Below are 18,342 nucleotides of genomic sequence, written 5' to 3'. Positions count from 1 at the left end.
TTCCCGTGATCCCCGGAGCCGCCCGAGACCGGGCCGGTCCCCCCGCCCCTCTTTGCTCCCGGCGGGAATCGGTACCGAGCCCCGGATCGCGGCTGCCCCGGGATGGGACCGCCCCAACCGGACCCCCCCCCGAGCGCGTCCCCTCCGCCACGGCACCGAGACCGAAATAACGGGTGACCCCCGGTACAGGAGCCGGGGTCTGCAGCAGCGGGGTCCCCCCTCCCCGGGAGGACACCCGGGACCCCCAGGGCTCCCCCCAATCCTTCGGTTCACCCACACGACACAGGGACACCGAGCAGCCGCCTCCAGCACTTTATTGTGGGGGACCCCCCTGGATGGAACCTCTGCCCCCCAAAAAACATCACAGGGCCACGTTATCCCCCCCGGCAGGGCACAGCAGGGCGTGGAGAAGGATTGTAGAACTCCGGAGATTTCCCTTCCCCATCTTCTGTGGCTTCTCCACCCCCACAGAGGACGAGAGAGGCTGGAGACCCCATCCCGAGGTTTCAGGGGTCCCAGGAACCCCCAAATCCCACGCTGGGGGTCCCCCGGGTGGGGAGACCCCGGTGCTGCCGGGCTCAGCTCACGGCCCCCGGCTCCAGGCTCCCGTTGGCAGCTGCTCCCCGGGCCGGGGTGGACGGGGCTGTTCCCTCCGGCTGCTGCTCATCCCTGGGTCCCGGCTGGTACGGGAGGTGACTCTGCTGGGGACAGGACAGGGACGGGGTGTTGGCCGTGGTGGGACACAGCTTGGGACAGTGTCACTCCCACACGAATTGGTCACTCCATGGGATGGGAGCACCAACAGACCGGGAGCCATTTCCTCTGGGCTCCTGCTTGAAACCAGCGGCTACAGCAAACCGGGGGTCTTCAGTCAGAGCCTGGCCCCAAAATTTGGCTTTCACCCCAGGAGGCATGACAGGAGAGGCAGGACAGGGGGTGGGTGACATCACCTGTCCCTGTGGGGACACCCCAGAGAAGCCCCAGGCTCCAGGCAGGTCAACAGAAGCAAATTCCAGTTACTCCAGTAAAAAGACTCCCAAGGAAGAAAGGAGAACCCCTGGCCTGGGAAACAACTCCCCCAAGAACCCCCAGCTGGGGTTAAGAGGTTCCAACAGCAGGCAGCCATCCCCAGTGTCCCAGACATTCCCAGGACATCCATCCCCAGGGCAAGGGTGGCACTGAGCCACCCACAGAGCCACCTCGGGGGCTGCCACCCCCACCCTGGCACTCCTAATGCCATCCAGACCTCGGGCACACCCAAGCTCTGCTGTGTGGGAATGGTGGCAGAGGAGCCCTCCAGGGCTGGAGGGAGAAGAGGGGGGGGTTCCTGCTGAGAAAAACCCACCAGGGGGGTTTGGGGCAGCCCCTCCGGCCGTACCTGCGCGGGCCCCTCGGCCGGAGGGACGGAGGAGCTGCCCCTGTCCGGCTCCTCCAGTGCCAGGATGTCGATGGGAGCCTCGGCCATGTCCCGCAGGGACGGATCGAGGGTCACCGAAGGGTCAAAGAGCAGAGGGGATGGGGGGCACTGCATCCCATCGCCCACCACGTCCAGGTCCTGGCAGGGAAAATGGCAGAGCGCCTCATCAGGAGGGGTCTGAGGAGACTCCAATGCTCTGAAGCAGCAGGAAAGGGAGAAAAGGCAGGAGGAGGAGGAGGAGGAAGATCCCTGGCCAGCAGGCAGGAACACAACCCAGGAACCTCCTCCTCCTCCTGGAATGTCATGATCCCTGCTGGCCCTGCTGAGGACAAGGTGTGGGACACACCACCTGCAGCCCAGCGTGATGTGCTGTCCCCAAAGTGTCCCTCCAGCACGTGAAACGGCTTTGACAGGGTCCAGTCACAGCCTTCTGGGGACCCCCAGAGCAGCCCCCTATCTCCAGGTTTTCACCCCATTCCTGGGGACTCCTGGAGCAATCCCTGCTCTCCAGGATGTCACACATGTCCCAGGGGATACCTGGAACAACGCCACCCTCTCCTGGGATGTCACCTCCTCCGCCTGCCCTGACACCACAGATGGGGATGGACAGGCTCCGAGGACTCCTCCATCTGCCCTCCCTGACGAGGGGAGAGGCTGGGATTCAGGAGAGGCTGGGATTTGTTTTGGCTCCAAAGGGGGTTTGACACGAGGGTGACATTCCTGTGACTCACGAGTGGCACTTCCCCAGCCTGGTGCCATGTGAGACACAACACAGATGCCCCCGGCAGCTTCCACGAATCCGCAGCGTTCCAGAGGGAGCCTGGATCCCTCTCAAAGGACAGGATGAGGGAAAACAGTCCCGTTTTTCCTTTCTAACCCCAAAAAATCCACCCCCTGTTGGCACAGAAAGGGGCTGGGATCTGATCTGAGCCCCCTCCCAGCCTGACCCTGTTTGCTCTCCCAGCTCCTGCTGCTGGAATTCCTCCTCCATCACCAAACTCCAAAGCAGATCCAGCATTTCCTTCCAACAGCAGCGCCCAGCAATCCCAGGAGCAGCCAAACACTGAGGGGACACCTCGCTCACACCAGCAGCTCCCACAGATCCTGGATTTGGTTTTGCCTCAACTCATTCCTGAGCCTTTCAAGTGTGTTGGTTTAAATGCACGATGCCACAATAATCTGGGGATTAAAATCTTTGTGTTTTCCCCATGCAAGAGAAAATGGGAGAGAGGGGGAAAATCCTCTTTTGAAGAGGCCCCTAAAGGGATTTAAAGGAGCACAGCCATTCCAAAGGAGCAGCCACCAACCCTGCAGTAGCTTCCAAACCTTCCACATTCCTGCTTTTTCAGAATCTCAGGATGCTTTGGATTGGAGGGAATGTAAGGATCACCCCGTTCCACCCCTGCCATGGGCAGGGACACTTTCCACTATCCCAGATTGCTCCAAATCCTGTCCAACCTGGCCTTGGGCACTTCCAGGGATGGAGCACCCACAGCTTCTCTGGCACACCTCCCCACCCTCACAGGAATTCCTCCCCAATCTCCCACCTAACCCTGCCTCTGCTAGTGGGAAGCCATTCCCCCTTATCCTGGCACTCCATCCTTTGTCCCAAGTGCCTCTCCAGCTCTCTGCAGACACTTGGAAGGGGCTCTAAAGTGTCCCTAGATCCTTCTCTTCTCCAGTTTGGACATCCCCAGCTCTCCCAGAGCATTTCCAGCCCTTGGAGCATCTCCACGGCCTCGCTCCAGCAGCTCCTCCTGTGCTGAGGACCCCAGACCTGGGTTCAGCGTTCCAGGTGGGCTCTCAGGTGGGCAGAGGGGAGCAGCTTTCCCACTTACATCGCTGAACTCCAGGGGCAAACTCTCGGTGGGCTGGAGCTCGGCCGCGCTCAGGTACAGCTCCGTGGGGGCAGCCCCCAGCTCCTGGGGCACGGCCAGGACCTGCTCGGGGACGTACATCTGGGGGGGCAGGCGGAGGTGCAGGGGGCAGCACGGCTCCTCTGACAGGCTCACGGGCACGGGTTTGTTGCAGGGGACTTCCTCCGAGCCCTGGCACGGCTTGAACAGCGTCTGGTTTGTGTCCTGGCAGATATCTGGCAAGAGGAGGTCAAGGAAACAGCCAGAGACGCATGCAGAGGGATAAACGGTGAGAAATGCTCCCAATTCCCCCACAAAAGGTGTTAAAGTCACCCCCGTTTCTCCCAGATCAGGAATCCAGAGGATAGAGCTGCACCCCAACTGCCCAGGGATGTGGGTGACATAATTTCCATGCTGGAAAACTGGGACACCAGCCAGAGCCCCCCCGTGGGGGCTGGGAGATGTGGCTGGATCCCTGGAAACCACTCACAGATACTCAGCTGGATTTCACAAAGGCACAGGATTAACTTTTGTTTGCAGACATCCGTGGAAAATGATCAGCTCCAGCCCCACAGGCAGGGAGATCCCAGCACACACAATGCCTTTTCCACAGCCAGGAGTTTTAGTTATGGTATTTCGATCTTCCCACTGCATTTTCCTTCCCAATGGAAAACCTGTTCCTGCCAGAGGTGTAAATGGGATTTCCTGCCTTTAATCCCAAACAGAAACTCTGCTTCAATTGCATCACACTTGCAGCTCAATCCAGAGGCAGAGGAGCTACAGATCAAAACTCAGCCTGCTCTGATCCCATCACCTCCCAACCCTTTTCCTCCTCTTCCCACTCCTTCTTCCTCTTCCCACACCCATTCACATCTTCCAAGCCCCATTCTGATCCCATCCTCCTTTTCCAACTCCATCCTCTTCTGACTACACTCCTCCTTTTCATCCTCTTTCAATTTTTCTCTTCTTCCCACCCCTTCCTTTTCCAACCCCCACTCACTTCTTCCAGCCCCTTCTTCCTCTTCCATCCCTCTTTCTCCTCTTCTGATTCCCATCCTTTTCTTCAACCCCTTCCTCCTCTTCCCACCTTTCCCCTCTTCCATCCCCTCCCAACCAGGATCGTCTCAACAGCAATTTCCTCACACACACCAGTGTGGGAGGGGGAAAAATCCCAAACCCACATAAAAGTGGGAAAAGACATCAAGTTTAAGCCAATTTCTTAAGCTATCCAGGTTTGAGATTCACCTTTCCCTCCTCTCCTCCCTACTCCAAGGATTTCTAATCCACTTCCCAGGGGGCTGTGGGGAGCCAAAATCAGCAATGTCAGAGCCCAGCCCGAGAGAGAAGGACCTGGGACACCCAAGGGAAGATGTGGTGAGGGAACAAGGGGTAGGGAATTCAGATTTTCATCTCCTGGAGCAAATCCCAGCTCCAGCACCAACTCTGCTGGTAGCCAAAAGCACATATTGCCAAGAGGACAAAAATCCAAGGCTCCATCTGGAGTCTCCCAGCCTTTCCCCATCCCTTTAGTGCCCTGTCACAAACAATCCAGCTCCTGGAAACAAACAGAGCCCAAGAGCCTCCCGAAAAGCCACAGATGTTATCAGATGTTATCTGCTGCCCGAGGAAAAGCTTGTTTGTGTCAGGGAGAGTCAGCTGAGAGCTCCCGCCAGACCCAGCTCTTCCCCTCCCTCCCGGGAGCGCCAGCTGCCAACAGCAGCTTCTCTGGCTGTTTTATGGGATTTCTCCTGTCTTTATTTTGAGGTCTGTGGTGGTTAGAGGGAAACAAAGGCAGCTTGCAGCTCCTGCTCCCTGCGCAGGGCTGGGGGAGACTGGCGACTCCAGGGACAAAGCAAACCCTGGGGCTCTCAGAAATACAGAATATTCCAAGAAATCTGAAAGCTCCTCAAGACCCAAGAGCTCCCAAAAACTCAGGAGCTCCTGCAGATCCAAGAGCTCCCACAAATCCAGAAGTTCCCACAAACCCAGGAATTCTGATAAACCAAATAACTCACACAAACCCAGCACCTCCTAGAAATACAAAATCTCCCAGAGATCCAGAAGCTCCTCCTCACCCAGCCTTTGGACCCAGCGCCAGAACTCGTTCTGACTCACCCCACTGCTCCCTCCTGCAGCTCCAGCCCAGTCCAAACCACAAGAGTGGATGGAACAGATGCACCCAGGGCAATGCTGGGGTCATGGATCCCATACTGGGAGTCACCCCTGAGCCGGGGAATCCCAGTGGAACTTTCAGTGCTGGCTCTCCAATAGCTGAGGCTGATTTGGGAAGTGGAACAGCTCAAGGTTGTTCACACACACGAGAACCTTTTTGAAGGTCACAGAGATTGAGCTGGGCCATAGCAGCTCTGAACAGGCTCAAACTACTCCTCCAGATCCTCCCAAAAATCCCCAAGGCCGTGCTCTGGTGTTTGTGTCCTCAGTTGGGGGGTAGGCTCTGCTCCCAGGGAACCAGGGACAGGACAAGAGGGAAGAGCCTCAAGCTTTGTCAGGGGAGGTTCAGGAATTTCTGAATCCCATCAGGAGGAATTTCTTCCATGGAAAGGGTGGTCAGACACTGGAAGGGCTGCGCAGGGAGGTGATGGAACCCCCATCCCTGGAGGGGATCCATGCACACCCCTCACAGCTCAGGCCTGCCTGGGTTCTCTGAGTCCAAATCCCCACCTTGTTTGGATTCTCTGGACCCAGCAGACCACAGCAGGAGCACCCCTGGGCCCAGCCCAGCCCTTTGTTGCTCCCATACGAATTGGCTGTTCCACGGGATGGGAGCACCAACAGACAGGGAGACATTTCCTCTGGGCTCCTGCTTGAAACCAAAGGCTACAGCAAACCGATGGCCTTGATTCAGGGCCAGGCAGGGGAAAAGGAGGCACAGCCACGGGGCAAAGTGCAAACAGGCAGGAACCCTTGTGGAGGATGAAAGGATACGAGTGAGGCAGTGCCGGGTCAGCGGCAGGGACGGGTTGGAGCATCGCACGTCATCGACGAAGGCCAAGCAGCGCTGGCTGGAGCGGGTGGTGTGTGCCTGAAATCACGGAATGGTTTGGGTTGGGAGAGACCTTAAAGCTCTTCAATCTCCTGATCCCATGGGCAGGGACACCTTTTACTACCCTAGGCTGCTCTAAGCCACATCTGACCTGGCCTTGGGCACTTCCAGGGATGGGGCAGGCACAGATTCTCTGGGCACTCTGTGCCAGTGCCTCCCCACCCTCACAGGGAGGAATTTGTTCTCAAAATCCCACCTAAACCTCTCATCTCCTAGTTTAAAACCATTCCCTCTTGTCCTGTCACTGTCTATTTAGAACTCCCTCTCCCTTTTTTTATTAAGTCTTCTTCAGGCATTGGAATGGACTCACTCAGACCCAGGAGCTCTCACAGACCCAAGAGCTCCCAAAAATCTGAGAGCCTTGACAAACTCACGAGCTTCCACAACTCATGAGACCCAGGAGCTCCCAAAACTCCTCAAGCCTCCAAATGCCCTGAGCCTCCTTTTCTCCAGGCTGAGCCCCCTCAGCTCCCTCATCTCCTCAGGAGTTTTCCAGACTCCTTTTGTGCTCCAGTCCCTTCCCCAGCTCCATTCCCTTCTCTGCACTTCACCCTCAGTGCCTTTCTTGCTGCAAGGAGCCCAAAACTGACTCCAGCATTCAAGGTGTGGACACCAAGAGCTCCCAGAGACCCGAGAGCTCTCAGAGACCCAAGAGCTCCTGCAGACACAGGAGCTCCCACAGATCCAGAAGCTCCCACAGACCCAAGAGCTCCCACAGATTCAAGAGCTCCTGCAGACACAGGAGCTCCCGCAGATCTGAAGCTCCCACAGACCCAAGAGCTCCTGCAGACCCAAGAGCTCCTGCAAACACAGGAGCTCCCACAGATCCAGAAGCTCCCACAGACCCAAGAGCTCCCGCAGACCCAAGAGCTCCCACAGACCCAAGAGCTCCTGCAGATCCAGAAGCTCCCACAGACGCAGAAGCTCCCACAGACCCAAGAGCTCCTGCAGATCCAGAAGCTCCCACAGACGCAGAAGCTCCCACAGACCCAAGAGCTCCTTAGACACAGGAGCTCCCACAGATCCAGAAGCTCCCACAGACCCAAGAGCTCCCACAGACCCAAGAGCTCCTGCAGACCCAAGGGCTCCCGCAGACCCAAGAGGTCCTGCAGACCCAAGAGCTCCTGCAGACACAGGAGCTCCCACAGACCCAAGAGCTCCTGCAGACCCAAGAGCTCCTGCAGACACAGGAGCTCCCACAGACTCAAGAGCTCCTGTAGACCCAAGAGCTCCCGCAGACCCAGAAGCTCCCACAGACCCAGAAGCTCCCACAGACCCAGAAGCTCCCACAAGCCTCAACAAACCCAGGAGCTCCTCCAAACCCAGGAGGGTGGCAGCCAGGGTGTGACATCTGCCAGGACCTGGGGTCACACCCAGAGGGACACAAGAGGAGAGGCCCATCCAGGACGTCCCCACGGACCTGCTGGGCCGCGCCGTCGGTGGCCAGGACCCTGCGCTCGCGGAGCTGCCGGTGCAGCAGAGCTTCCACCCCGTAGCGCTGCCGGTAGCGCCGCAGGCACTTGAGGCGCTTCAGATTCTCCCTCTCCTTGGCCATCAGCCCCTCTGGCCCTGTCAGGAGGCTGCTCCCTGCAGGAATAAAGGAAGAGTCAGGAAATCTCCACACACCCACTCATTTTTTGGGCATCAAAATCAGCCATTAAAGGCTTTGAGAGCTCCATCCACAGGACCAAGAGAAGCGCAGCTTTGGTGGTGCAGGTTTCATCCCAAAATTTATCCTGACCTCTCTGCACGCCCCAGGAACACTTGGGCCCACTGAGTATTTTTAAAACCTCCTTCAAAAATAATTCAGCCGCTCCCGTCCATTGTGATTTCAGCAGCAGAATAGAAACTTGTCAAATTCCAGGTCACTCCTGTGTGAGTTCTGGAAGCTTCCCGCCAGCATTCCTGGTGTAATTACAGGGCAACGCTCAGGATCTGCTTTTCTCTGACTCGTTTGCTAAAAAGAGTTCTGCAAAATTGGTATGTACCAAACTCCTGGTTATTTTTACTTGAGCCTGAGCTGAATTATGGCGTTTTCCAGGATGAGCTATTAAAGGATGATGCTGGAAAAAAGAGTCCTTTGCTCTGCAATGCTTGGGTTCAGTTACACAACTCGGTTTTGCCTCTGCTGAACTGGGAATTCCTGCTTCCAAGAGCATATTCTGCACAGGGAGAACGCCAGCAGAGGCAGAGGGAAAGCTGCATTGCTGCTAAGGAGGAATACACCAGTACAGCAGCACTGCTGTTACTGGAATCAACTCCTGTCCACACACCAAGGGCCTTACGGATGAATATTTTTTGTTCGTAAAAGGAAAAAACAGGAAATCCCAGTACAAAATAAGCACTTTTGTCTCAGAATTAACATTATAGCTCATTTCCTGCCAATGCTGCAAGCTCTGAAGAGCAAAGAAATGCACAAGCCTTGGAACTCCAGTGATAGGGATCTCTGGGCACAGGACCAGCACAGGATCATGGAATCCCTCAGCCTGGAAGAGCTCTCCAGGATCAGAGTCCAACCTGTGACTGATCCCTACCTTGTCAACCACACCACAGCACTGAGTACAACGCCCAGTTGTTCACTGAACATTTCCCAGGATGGAGACTCCACCTCCCTGAGCAGTTCCAATGCCTGACCACCTTTTCCATAAAGAAATCCTCTTGATGTCCAACCCAAACTTCCCCTGGCACAGTTTGAGGCCATTTCCTCTTGTGTTTTCCTCTAGGAGCAGATCCTGACCCCCACCTGGCTGCACCCTCCTGTCAGGGAGTTATAGAGAATGAAATGATCCCACCTGAGCTCCCTTTTCTGCAGGCTCAGCCCTTTCCCAGCTCCCTGAGCTCTCCAGACCCTTCTCCTTTTGCTCCACTTCCCCAGCTCCAGACATGCTCCAGCCCCTCACTGAAACACCCGCTCTGAGTGTGGAACCCTCCCCTTACCCTGCTCTGAAATTTACCTCTACAAAGGCCCAAAGCCCCATTTTTTCAGCAGATTTCTGTGCACACCCTCAGGCAGGAGGTGTGGGCTCACCGATGGCCTCGTGCTCTGCCTTCCTGCTGTGCAGGAACCGGCGTTTCTTCTCCTTCAGCAGGTGCTGCAGCCGCTTGAACTGGTCGATGTAGAGGGACTGGAGGCGGATCAGCTTCTCCCGCATGATCAGAGCCACCTCCTCGGCCGTGTACACGCCGGCGTGCCTGGAAACCCCGGAACAGGCTCTGCTTGGGAGGGTCCCTGGAGACTGATCCCCCCCAAAAGGGTGTGGGGGGCTCCTCGGGGTTGATCCCTCAAGGGTCTGGGGATCCCATGGGTTTTTTCTGCTGAAGAGTCTGGGGGTCCCTCAGGGATGAACTCTCAAAGGGTATGGGGTCCCTCAGGGCTGTTCTGCAAAAGGGCGTGGGGGTGTCTCAAGGCTGAACCCCTAAAGATGTGGGGATCCCTCAGGATCAATCCTCCTCAGGGTGTGGGGATCCCTCAGGGTCAATCCCCCTCAGGATGTGGGGATCTCTCAGGATCAATCCTCCTTAGAGTGTGGGGATCCCTCAGGATCAATCCTCGTCAGGACCAATCCTCCTCAGGATCAATCCCCCTCAGGATCAATCCTCCTTAGAGTGTGGGGATCCCTCAAGATCAATCCCCCTCAGGGTGTGGGGATCCCTCAGGATCAATCCTCGTCAGGACCAATCCTCCTCAGGATCAATCCCCCTCAGGATATGGGGATCCCTCAGGATGAATCCCCCTCAGGATCAATCCTCCTCAGGATCAATCCCCTTCAGGGTATGGGGTTCCTTCAGGACCAATCTTCCTCAGGGTGTGGGGTTCCTCAGGATCAATCCCCCTCAGGGTGTGGGGATCCCTCAGGATCAATCCCCCTCAGGGTGTGGGGATCCCTCAGGATCAATCCCCCTCAGGATCAATCCCTCTCAGGATGTGGGGATCCCTCAGGATCAATCCTCCTTAGAGTGTGGGGATCCCTCAGGCTAAATCCCCCTCAGGGTGTGGGGATCCCTCAGGATCAATCCCCCTCAGGATGTGGGGATCCCTCAGGATCAATCCCTCTCAGGATCAATCCCTCTCAGGATGTGGGGATCCCTCAGGATCAATCCTCCTCAGGCTGTGGGGATCCCTCAGGATCAATCCCTCTCAGGATCAATCCCTCTCAGGATGTGGGGATCCCTCAGGATCAATCCCCCTCAGAATGTGGAGGTCCCCCGGGGGTGTTGCCACAGAGGGTGTGCAGGTCCTTCAGGGCTAAACCCCAAATGACGTTGAGGGGTCCCACGGGGCTGTTCTCCTGAAGGCTCTCTCAAGGCTGAACCCCCAAAGGTTGGGGGGAACTCTCAGGATTACTCTTTCAAATGGTTTGGGGGTGCCTCAGGGCTGATGCCTCAAAGGATCTGGGAGACCCTCAAGGCTCGAATCTCTGAATCTGTGGGGCTCTCTCAAGATTATTATTATGTGGGGGCCCCTATGGGCTGTTCCCCGCCATAAACAACACTGACGTTATTGGGAACACTCTGGGTTACACCATCAACAAGTGATGAGCTGAAATACTCAATTTCAGGCTTTCTTTAAGAGACAGGATTCACCCAGAGAAGCTGTTGAGCTTCCATTCTGAAAAAAGATGAGCAGCAAGTGCTTCCCATAAACACCCAGCTCCAGGAGCTGAGAGTATCCACAGCCAACAAACCACGTGGGCATAAATCCATGAGAAATCACTGACAGTGTCACGTTTGTAACACAACCACTGTCCCCTGGAGGCACAGTGAGCCCAGAACAGGGAACATGTGTGTGGCAAGCATGTGTGGAATCCCAGAGGTTGGAAAAGCTCTTCAGGATTGTGACCAAGCCCCATTAGAGTCCCGAGTGCCACATCCAGTCAATCCTTGGGACACTTTCAGGGACTCCATCACTTTCCTGGATAGTTCCAATGCCTGACTACTCCTTCCATGAAGAAATTCCTCCTGATGGCCAACCTGAACCTCCCTGGCACAGATTGAGGCTGTTTCCCCTCTTCCTCTCCCTTGTTTCCTGGGAGCAGAGCCTGACCCCCACTTGGCTGCAGCCTCCTATCAGGGAGTTGTGGAGAACCAGAAGGTTCCACCCTGAGCCTTTCATCCAGGCTGAGTTCCCCAAAATGTAACACGGATTTAACTTCCCAACCTACTTGAGGGGATCCTCCTGGTCGCTGTCGATGCTGTCGGCTTCGCTGTCAGGGTCCCCACGCCACGTCTGCTCCACGGTGACAGGGTCCTGCTCGCCGTCACTCCAGCTGTCCTCGTCTGCAAGACACAGCCCAGGACACTGTGCCACATCCCAGGATGGCCAGGGACACCCTGGAGCTCAGCCCCATGGAGCTGAGCAGGCTCTGCCTCATGCCAAGAGGGAACTCTCCATCCCAGGAAACCTCCCAGCTTGGAACAGCCAGGACACACTGGGAATGATGCTTCAGCCCTCCCAGGAACCACGGAATTCCAGTGGTATTATTTACCTACTAACATTTCCATGCTAAACCCACAGGATCTGGGTCTGGCAGGGTGATTTCTCTGCAGGAGAGACACACCAGGCTTTACAAAATCCAGCTTTTACTCCCAGACCACGGGATCTTTTTCCCACTGGACTGAAGAAGGGATATTGCTGGTTTGCCCCCACAAGACCAGAGCAGCCCAGCACTGCCTTTGGGTTTGATGCCTTGGAGTGGCTATCTAGAACAGAAGCTAGCCAAGGTTAAAAGAATAAAGTGGGTATTTATTAAAGGCCTTCAATAGGTACATCTTGGGCAGTCAGAAGCCTTCCAGAGGCTACACACAAGATGGACACGAGTTTTTCAGACAGAAATAAGTTTGATCCATTTACATATCAAGGGTTAATCTTCCAATACAGCTTCAAGTAATGAAGTCATATTCCCCCATTTTGCCTCCCCACTTTTGTTCACACTTTTAGGCCTGAGGCTGCAGGGTGTCCTTCAATATCAGGCCTAGAGGAATTGTTTTGTCTGACCAAAATGCAAAGACAGTAGCCAACACTCTATTGGAGTTTAGAGTAATGTACTAATGCAGTGCAGGATCTGAAAAATATCTGAAAAAGGCTAAAATCCCGAGGCACAATGTCCAGTCCTTACCCAGGATGGCCTCAACGACAGCAGCCATTACTCTATTGCAGTTTAGAGTTATGCACTAACACAGTGCAGGATTTGAAAAATATAAATGCTAAAATCTTAAGGTATCCTGTTGAATCCTTACCCGGGATGCGGCTGGCCTCAAAGAGAGCAGCCAACACTCTATTGCAGTTTAGAGTTATGCACTAATACAGTGCAGGACTTGAAAAATATAAATATTAAAATCCTAAGGCATGATGTCCAGTCCTTACCCAGGATACAGCTGGCCTCAAAGACAGCAGCCATTACTCCATTGCAGTTTAGAGTAATGCACTAATACAGTGAAGGATTTGTAAAATTTATTATAAAGGCTAAAATCCCGAGGCATGATGTCCAGTCCTTACCCAGGATGGCTTCAAAGACAGCAGCCATTACTCTATTGCAGTTTAGAGTTCTGCACTAATACAGTGCAGGACTTGAAAAATATAAATATTAAAATCCTAAGGCATGATGTCCAGTCCTCACCCAGGATATGGCTGGCCTCAAAGAGAGCAGCCAACACTCCATTGCAGTTTAGAGTTATGCACTAATGCAGTGCAGGATTTGAAAAATATAAAGGCTAAAATCCTGAGACATCATGTCCAGTCCTTACCTAGGATATGGCTGGCCTCAAAGACAGCAGCCAACACTCCATTGCAATTAGAGTTATGCACTAACGCAGTGCAGGATTTGAAAAATATAAATATTAAAATCCCGAGGCATGATGTCCAGTCCTTACCCAGGATGTGACTGGCCTCAAAGACAGCAGCCATTACTCCACTGCAGTTTAGAGTTATGCACTAACACAGTGCAGAATTTGGAAAATAGAAATATTAAAATCCTGAGACATCATGTCCAGTCCTTAACCAGGATGTGGCTGGCCTCAAAGACAGTAACCATTACTCTGCTGGAGTTTAGAGTTATGCACTAATGCAGTGAAGGATTTGTAAAATTTATTATAAAGGCTAAAATACCGAGGCATGATGTCCAGTCCTTACCCAGGATGGCCTCAAAGACAGCAGCCATTACTCTATTGCAGTTTAGAGTTATGCACTAACGCAGTGCAGGATTTGAAAAATATAAATATTAAAATCCCGAGGCATGATGTCCAGTCCTTACCCAGGATATGGCTGGCCTCAAAGACAGCAGCCAACACTCCACTGCAATTAGAGTTATGCACTAATGCAGTGCAGGATTTGAAAAATATAAATATTAAAATCCCGAGGCATGATGTCCAGTCCTTACCCAGGATATGGCTGGCCTCAAAGAGAGCAGCCAACACTCCATTGCAGTTTAGAGTTATGCACTAATGCAGTGCAGGATTTGGAAAATAGAAATATTAAAATCCTGAGACATCATGTCCAGTCCTTACCCAGGATGCGGCTGGCCTCAAAGACAGTAACCATTACTCTGCTGGAGTTTAGAGTTATGCACTAATGCAGTGCAGGATTTGAAAAATATAAAGGCTAAAATCCCAAGGTACCAGGTCCAGTCCTTACCCAGGATACGGCTGGCCTCAAAGACAGCAGCCAACACTCTACTGGAGTTTAGAGTTATGCAGTGCAGGATTTGAAAGATATAAATGCTAAAATCTTAAGGTATCCTGTTGAACCCTTACCCAGGATGCGGCTGGCCTCGCTGCGGCTGCTCTCGGTGCTCTGGGAGCCCAGCTCTGCCCGGGCATAGGAGCTCAGCTGGCACAGGAGGGTCTCGCCCACGGGCCCGGGGTTGGATTTCTTCAGCTGGGCCTGCAGCGCCAGCGCGTTGCGTCGCGCGTGCTCCGCGCAGAACGAGGTGCTGCGGGACAGACCACAGGTACAACACCCAGCCAGGCAAGGAATCATGGAATAATTTGGGGAGGAAGAGCTAAAAGCTGATCTGAGCCCCCTCCCAGCCTGACCACGTTTGCTTTCCCAGCTCCTGCTGCTGGAATCCCTCCTCCACAAACTCCAAAACAAATCCAACGTTTCCTTCCAACAGCAGCACCCAGCAATCCCAGGAGCAGCCAAACACTGAGGGGACACCTGGCTCACACCAGCAGCTCCCACAGATCCTGGATTTGGTTTTGCCTCAACTCATTCCTGAGCCTTTCAAGTGTGTTGGTTTAAATGCACGATGCCACAATAATCTGGGGATTAAAATCTTTGTGTTTTCCCCACGCAAGAGAAAATGGGAGAGAGGGGGAAAATCCTCTTTTGAAGAGGCCCCTGAAGGGATTTAAAGGAGCACAGCCACTCCAAAGGAGCAGCCACCAACCCTGCAGTAGCTCCCAAACCTTCCACATTCCTGCTTTTTCACAGAATGCCAGGATAATGTAAGGATCACCCAGTTCCACCCCTGCCATGGGCAAGGACACCTTCCACTATCCCAGGTTGCTCCAAATCCTGTCCAACCTGGCCTTGGGCATGGAGCAGGGATGGAACAGCCACAGCTTCTCAGGGAAAACCATTCCAGTGTCTCCCCACCCTCACAGAGAGAAATTTGCTCCAAATATCCCACCCAACCCTGCCCTCTGGCACTGGGAAGCCACACCCTCCTTGTCCATCCCTTGTAAATTGTCTCTCCATTTTTCCTGCAGCTCCTTCAGGCCCTTTAAAGCCACAATTAGGTCATCTCTGATCTTCTCTTCTCCAGAACAACCCCAGTTCTCTCAGCCTTTCCTTCTAGGAGAGCTGCTCCATCCCTCTGCTCAGCACCTCTCTGAACTGCTCCATGTTTTTCCTGTGCTGGGGGCAGGGCTGGAGGCAGCTCTGGACGCAGGGATTCACCTGAGCAGGGCAGGAGGGCAGGGAACAACCCCTGGCACCTGGAATCTCTCACAGGGAGCTGCCTGCAGGTCCAGCTTGGGCGTGCTGAGAGCCCACCCACCGCTGCAGGAACATCACCTCTGGCACCAGCAGCAGGGAATGGAAAGAGCTTTTAGTTAAAGCCAGTGAGGTGGGGGAGTTTTTGAGCTCTTCTGCTTCCAAACATTCTCACTGGATTCTACCTTCCCTACATTTTATGGCACAGGGATCAGGGTGGAGACAACACTGTCCACATCCCAGTAAATCCTTGGAAGCAGCATTCCCATGAGGAATCTGCTCTATCACCCATAACTGTTCCATCCATTCCATCCCTGCCACTTCAGCATTTTAAAGGCCTTAGGGAAGCAGCAGCACAGCCAGGTCAAAGCTCCACAGGGATGTGAGTGGCTGCTCTGGGGATTATCCACTGGCTCAGGCAGTGGGATGTGCTGGGATGAGGGAGGGACAGCACACACGGATCCAGTGCGGGGCCTGGAGCACTGCAGCCACCTTCTGCTGGGCCAGGGCACAGCCCACGGGCCCAAAATAACTCCGTGGAGTCTTTCCCCAGCTCAAAAATACTTTGAAAAAAGGGAAATGTTTCTCAGAGGTAACCCAAATGCAGCAGCTGAAAGAGGAGAATTATGGAATATTCTGAAAGGGACTCACAAGGATGACCAAGTCCAACTCCTGGCCTTAAACAGGACATCCAAAATCCCACCACGTTCCTGGGTGCATTATCCAAACACTCCCTGGGCTCTGGCAGAGCTGTGAATGCAACCACTGCCCCGAGGAGCTGTTCAAGTGCTCAGCTGGGGGAAGAACCTTTCCCCAAAATCCAACAGAAATCTCTCCTGACACAGTTAAAGCTTTTCCTTCAACAGGGAAGGCAAAGAAAAAAACCTTCCCCTGCCTGTTTTAATTCCACAGAGTTTGGAACTGGAAAATCAAGATGCAAAGCCACTCACCCATCCTTCTTCTCGGGTTTGGGAGCAGCGTTGGGACAACGCTTCCCGTTCTTTGTGGACACATAGCTGCACTGTTTGAAGGGAGCATTCCTGTCCTCGAGGATGTGCTTGATGCAGAATTCCTGCCCCTCCAGGCGGGGCTGGGAGCAGGGCCGAGGGGCGAAGGCGCAGGCCAGGGGCTCCTGCGGCCGCGGCACCGGGGTCAGGCGGCCTCGGCTCGTCGGCAACACGTGAATCCGGATCCTGTTCATGCCCACGCTGCAGGAGGGATGCAGAGCAAGCAAAGGGAGTGGAATAAAACGCTGATAAAATGAAAAGTAGCAGCGGGAAAGAATTTGGATCAAAGTCTGACCCCTTCAGCAGAAAATGAGGCTGCTCCTATGGAGGTAATTCCCAATAATGTTCGAGGGAACTTTTAGCCCTGCAGGAATCTGGGGGAGGATTTTCTTCTCTCAGTGCACCCCCAGTGCATCTCCTCGGTGCTCTCAGTGCCTATTGTCGCCTCTATCCCGACATATCCCGGTGTCCATCCACGCCTCCACACCGGTGCATCCCCGCTGTCCATCCAGCCTCAACCACGGCCTATCCCGGTCTTTTCCGGTGCTCATCGCGGTCTATTCCCGCCTCTATCCCGGTGCCCCCCAGTGCGTGTCCCGGTCTATCCCCGGGTTTATCTCGGTGCCCATTCTGATCTATCCCCGTCTCTATCTCCGTATGTCCCGGTCCATCCCAGCCTCTATCCTGGTATGTCCCGGTATATCCCGGTCTATCCCAGCCTCTATCCCGGTATATCGCGGTCTATCCCAGCCTCTCTCCCGGTGCCCATCCCGGTCCGTCCCAGCCTCTATCCCGGTATATCCCGGTCTATCCCAGCCTCTATCCCGGTATATCCCGGTATATCCCGGTCTATCCCAGCCTCTATCCCGGTATATCCCGGTCTATCCCAGCCTCTCTCCCGGTATATCCCGGTCTATCCCAGCCTCTATCCCGGTATATCCCGGTCTATCCCAGCCTCTATCCCGGTGCCCATCCCGGTCCGTCCCGGCGCCCCCGCCCGCGCACGTGCTCTGCCGCCGCGCTCCCGCGCATGCGCGCTCCCGCCGCCCCGGCGCCGCCATTTTGTCCGCGGGCGGCGGGCGTGAGGGGCACCCCTGAGGGGCGCCCAGGCAGCGCTGCCGGAGCGGAGAGCGGGAGGAAACCCGCCCCCGGGACGGTGCAGGACGGAGGAGCCCCGGAGAAGCACTCGGGGGCCGCGCTGAGAGGCAAACCGGGCCCCATCGCGAGCAGGAGGAGCCGCCGCCATCTTACCTCTCTGCCGCCGCGGCCTCCGCGCTGCCGCGCCGTGAACCCACCCCGCCGCCTCACTGGCCCGCCCGTCCGCCAATCAGCGGCGAGCACGGGGGCGTTCCCGTTTGCGATTGGCTGAGCACGCAGTCACTCACGCAGGGAGCGGCCACACCCTCCTGCAGTCACATGGGGGCGGCGCGGCGGGAACGCGACACGTGGGGGCGGCGGGACCGGGGCCGGTTCCCGGGCCAGGACCCGGTTCGGGGGGAAAGGGGCGGTGGTCCCGGGCTGGGACACTATGGGGAACGGAGAGTCGCGGGCCAGAACACCGGGGGGTCCCAGGGGTTCGTTAGCCCCGAAAGCGGTGGGGGGCGAGCTGGGACCGGGCACGGGATTTGGCTCCGGGTCAGGAGACGTTCGTGGTAGGCCTGGCTTGGTGCCAGAGCAGCACCGTGAGCTTCCCCGGCATCACTCGGTCCTCTCCGGGTTTCCCAAGCCGGCCATGAGCCGACACTGCTCCCCACTGGGAAGGGCAGAGCCTCGACATCCCGGGAGGAGCCGCCTCCAAGAGGGGCTCCAAAAGAGGGAAGGGAACCAAGGGATGGGCCTTGCCCAGAGCCTGAAATCTAAGAATTGATCCCAAAACTGGACCAAATTGGTCCCCAGATTGTTGGAGGGGGTTTGGCAGCAGCAATTCCTCCTAAAAGCAAGCTCGACGTGGAACAAGAGTTTCCCAAAACCATCCAGAGACCACCCTTTTATTGAAGGTCAGAAAAGTCAAGTCTAAAAAGAAAGGAAATAGGGCTTTCCCAAATATTTAACCCAAACCCTGG

The 18,342-nt window shown here is 55.2% G+C and overlaps 1 protein-coding gene and 2 non-coding genes across 5 annotated transcripts; all 3 read right to left on the bottom strand.

Moving 5' to 3' along the window:
* Positions 1-298: 298 nt before the first annotated feature.
* Positions 299-17,611, bottom strand: KANSL2 (KAT8 regulatory NSL complex subunit 2). 3 transcript variants are annotated; one of them, XM_063425176.1, is made up of 10 exons: positions 17,531-17,611; positions 16,223-16,480; positions 14,087-14,265; positions 11,500-11,614; positions 9,366-9,529; positions 7,758-7,924; positions 6,220-6,316; positions 3,256-3,509; positions 1,379-1,555; positions 299-701 (listed from the first exon to the last, which is right to left on the bottom strand). In XM_063425176.1, the coding sequence occupies exons 2-10, from the start codon at positions 16,471-16,473 to the stop codon at positions 579-581; spliced, it is 1,527 nt and encodes a 508-aa protein (XP_063281246.1). In that variant the 5' UTR covers positions 16,474-16,480; positions 17,531-17,611; the 3' UTR covers positions 299-578. The 3 variants fall into 3 exon arrangements, with proteins under 3 accessions (XP_063281246.1, XP_063281248.1, XP_063281247.1); XM_063425178.1 differs by having other exon boundaries at positions 299-698; XM_063425177.1 differs by lacking the exon at positions 17,531-17,611 and adding an exon at positions 16,575-16,994.
* LOC134565568 (small nucleolar RNA SNORA2/SNORA34 family) lies at positions 754-881 on the bottom strand. Its single transcript, XR_010083939.1, has one exon. It is a non-coding gene; the product is annotated as a small nucleolar RNA SNORA2/SNORA34 family (small nucleolar RNA).
* LOC134565567 (small nucleolar RNA SNORA2/SNORA34 family) lies at positions 6,018-6,145 on the bottom strand. The gene has a single exon (XR_010083938.1). It is a non-coding gene; the product is annotated as a small nucleolar RNA SNORA2/SNORA34 family (small nucleolar RNA).
* Positions 17,612-18,342: the final 731 nt, after the last annotated feature.

The sequence above is a fragment of the Prinia subflava genome, unplaced genomic scaffold (genome assembly GCF_021018805.1).
Source record: "Prinia subflava isolate CZ2003 ecotype Zambia unplaced genomic scaffold, Cam_Psub_1.2 scaffold_53_NEW, whole genome shotgun sequence".
NCBI lineage: Eukaryota > Metazoa > Chordata > Aves > Passeriformes > Cisticolidae > Prinia > Prinia subflava.
This window is presented reverse-complemented; position numbering and strand designations above follow the sequence as displayed.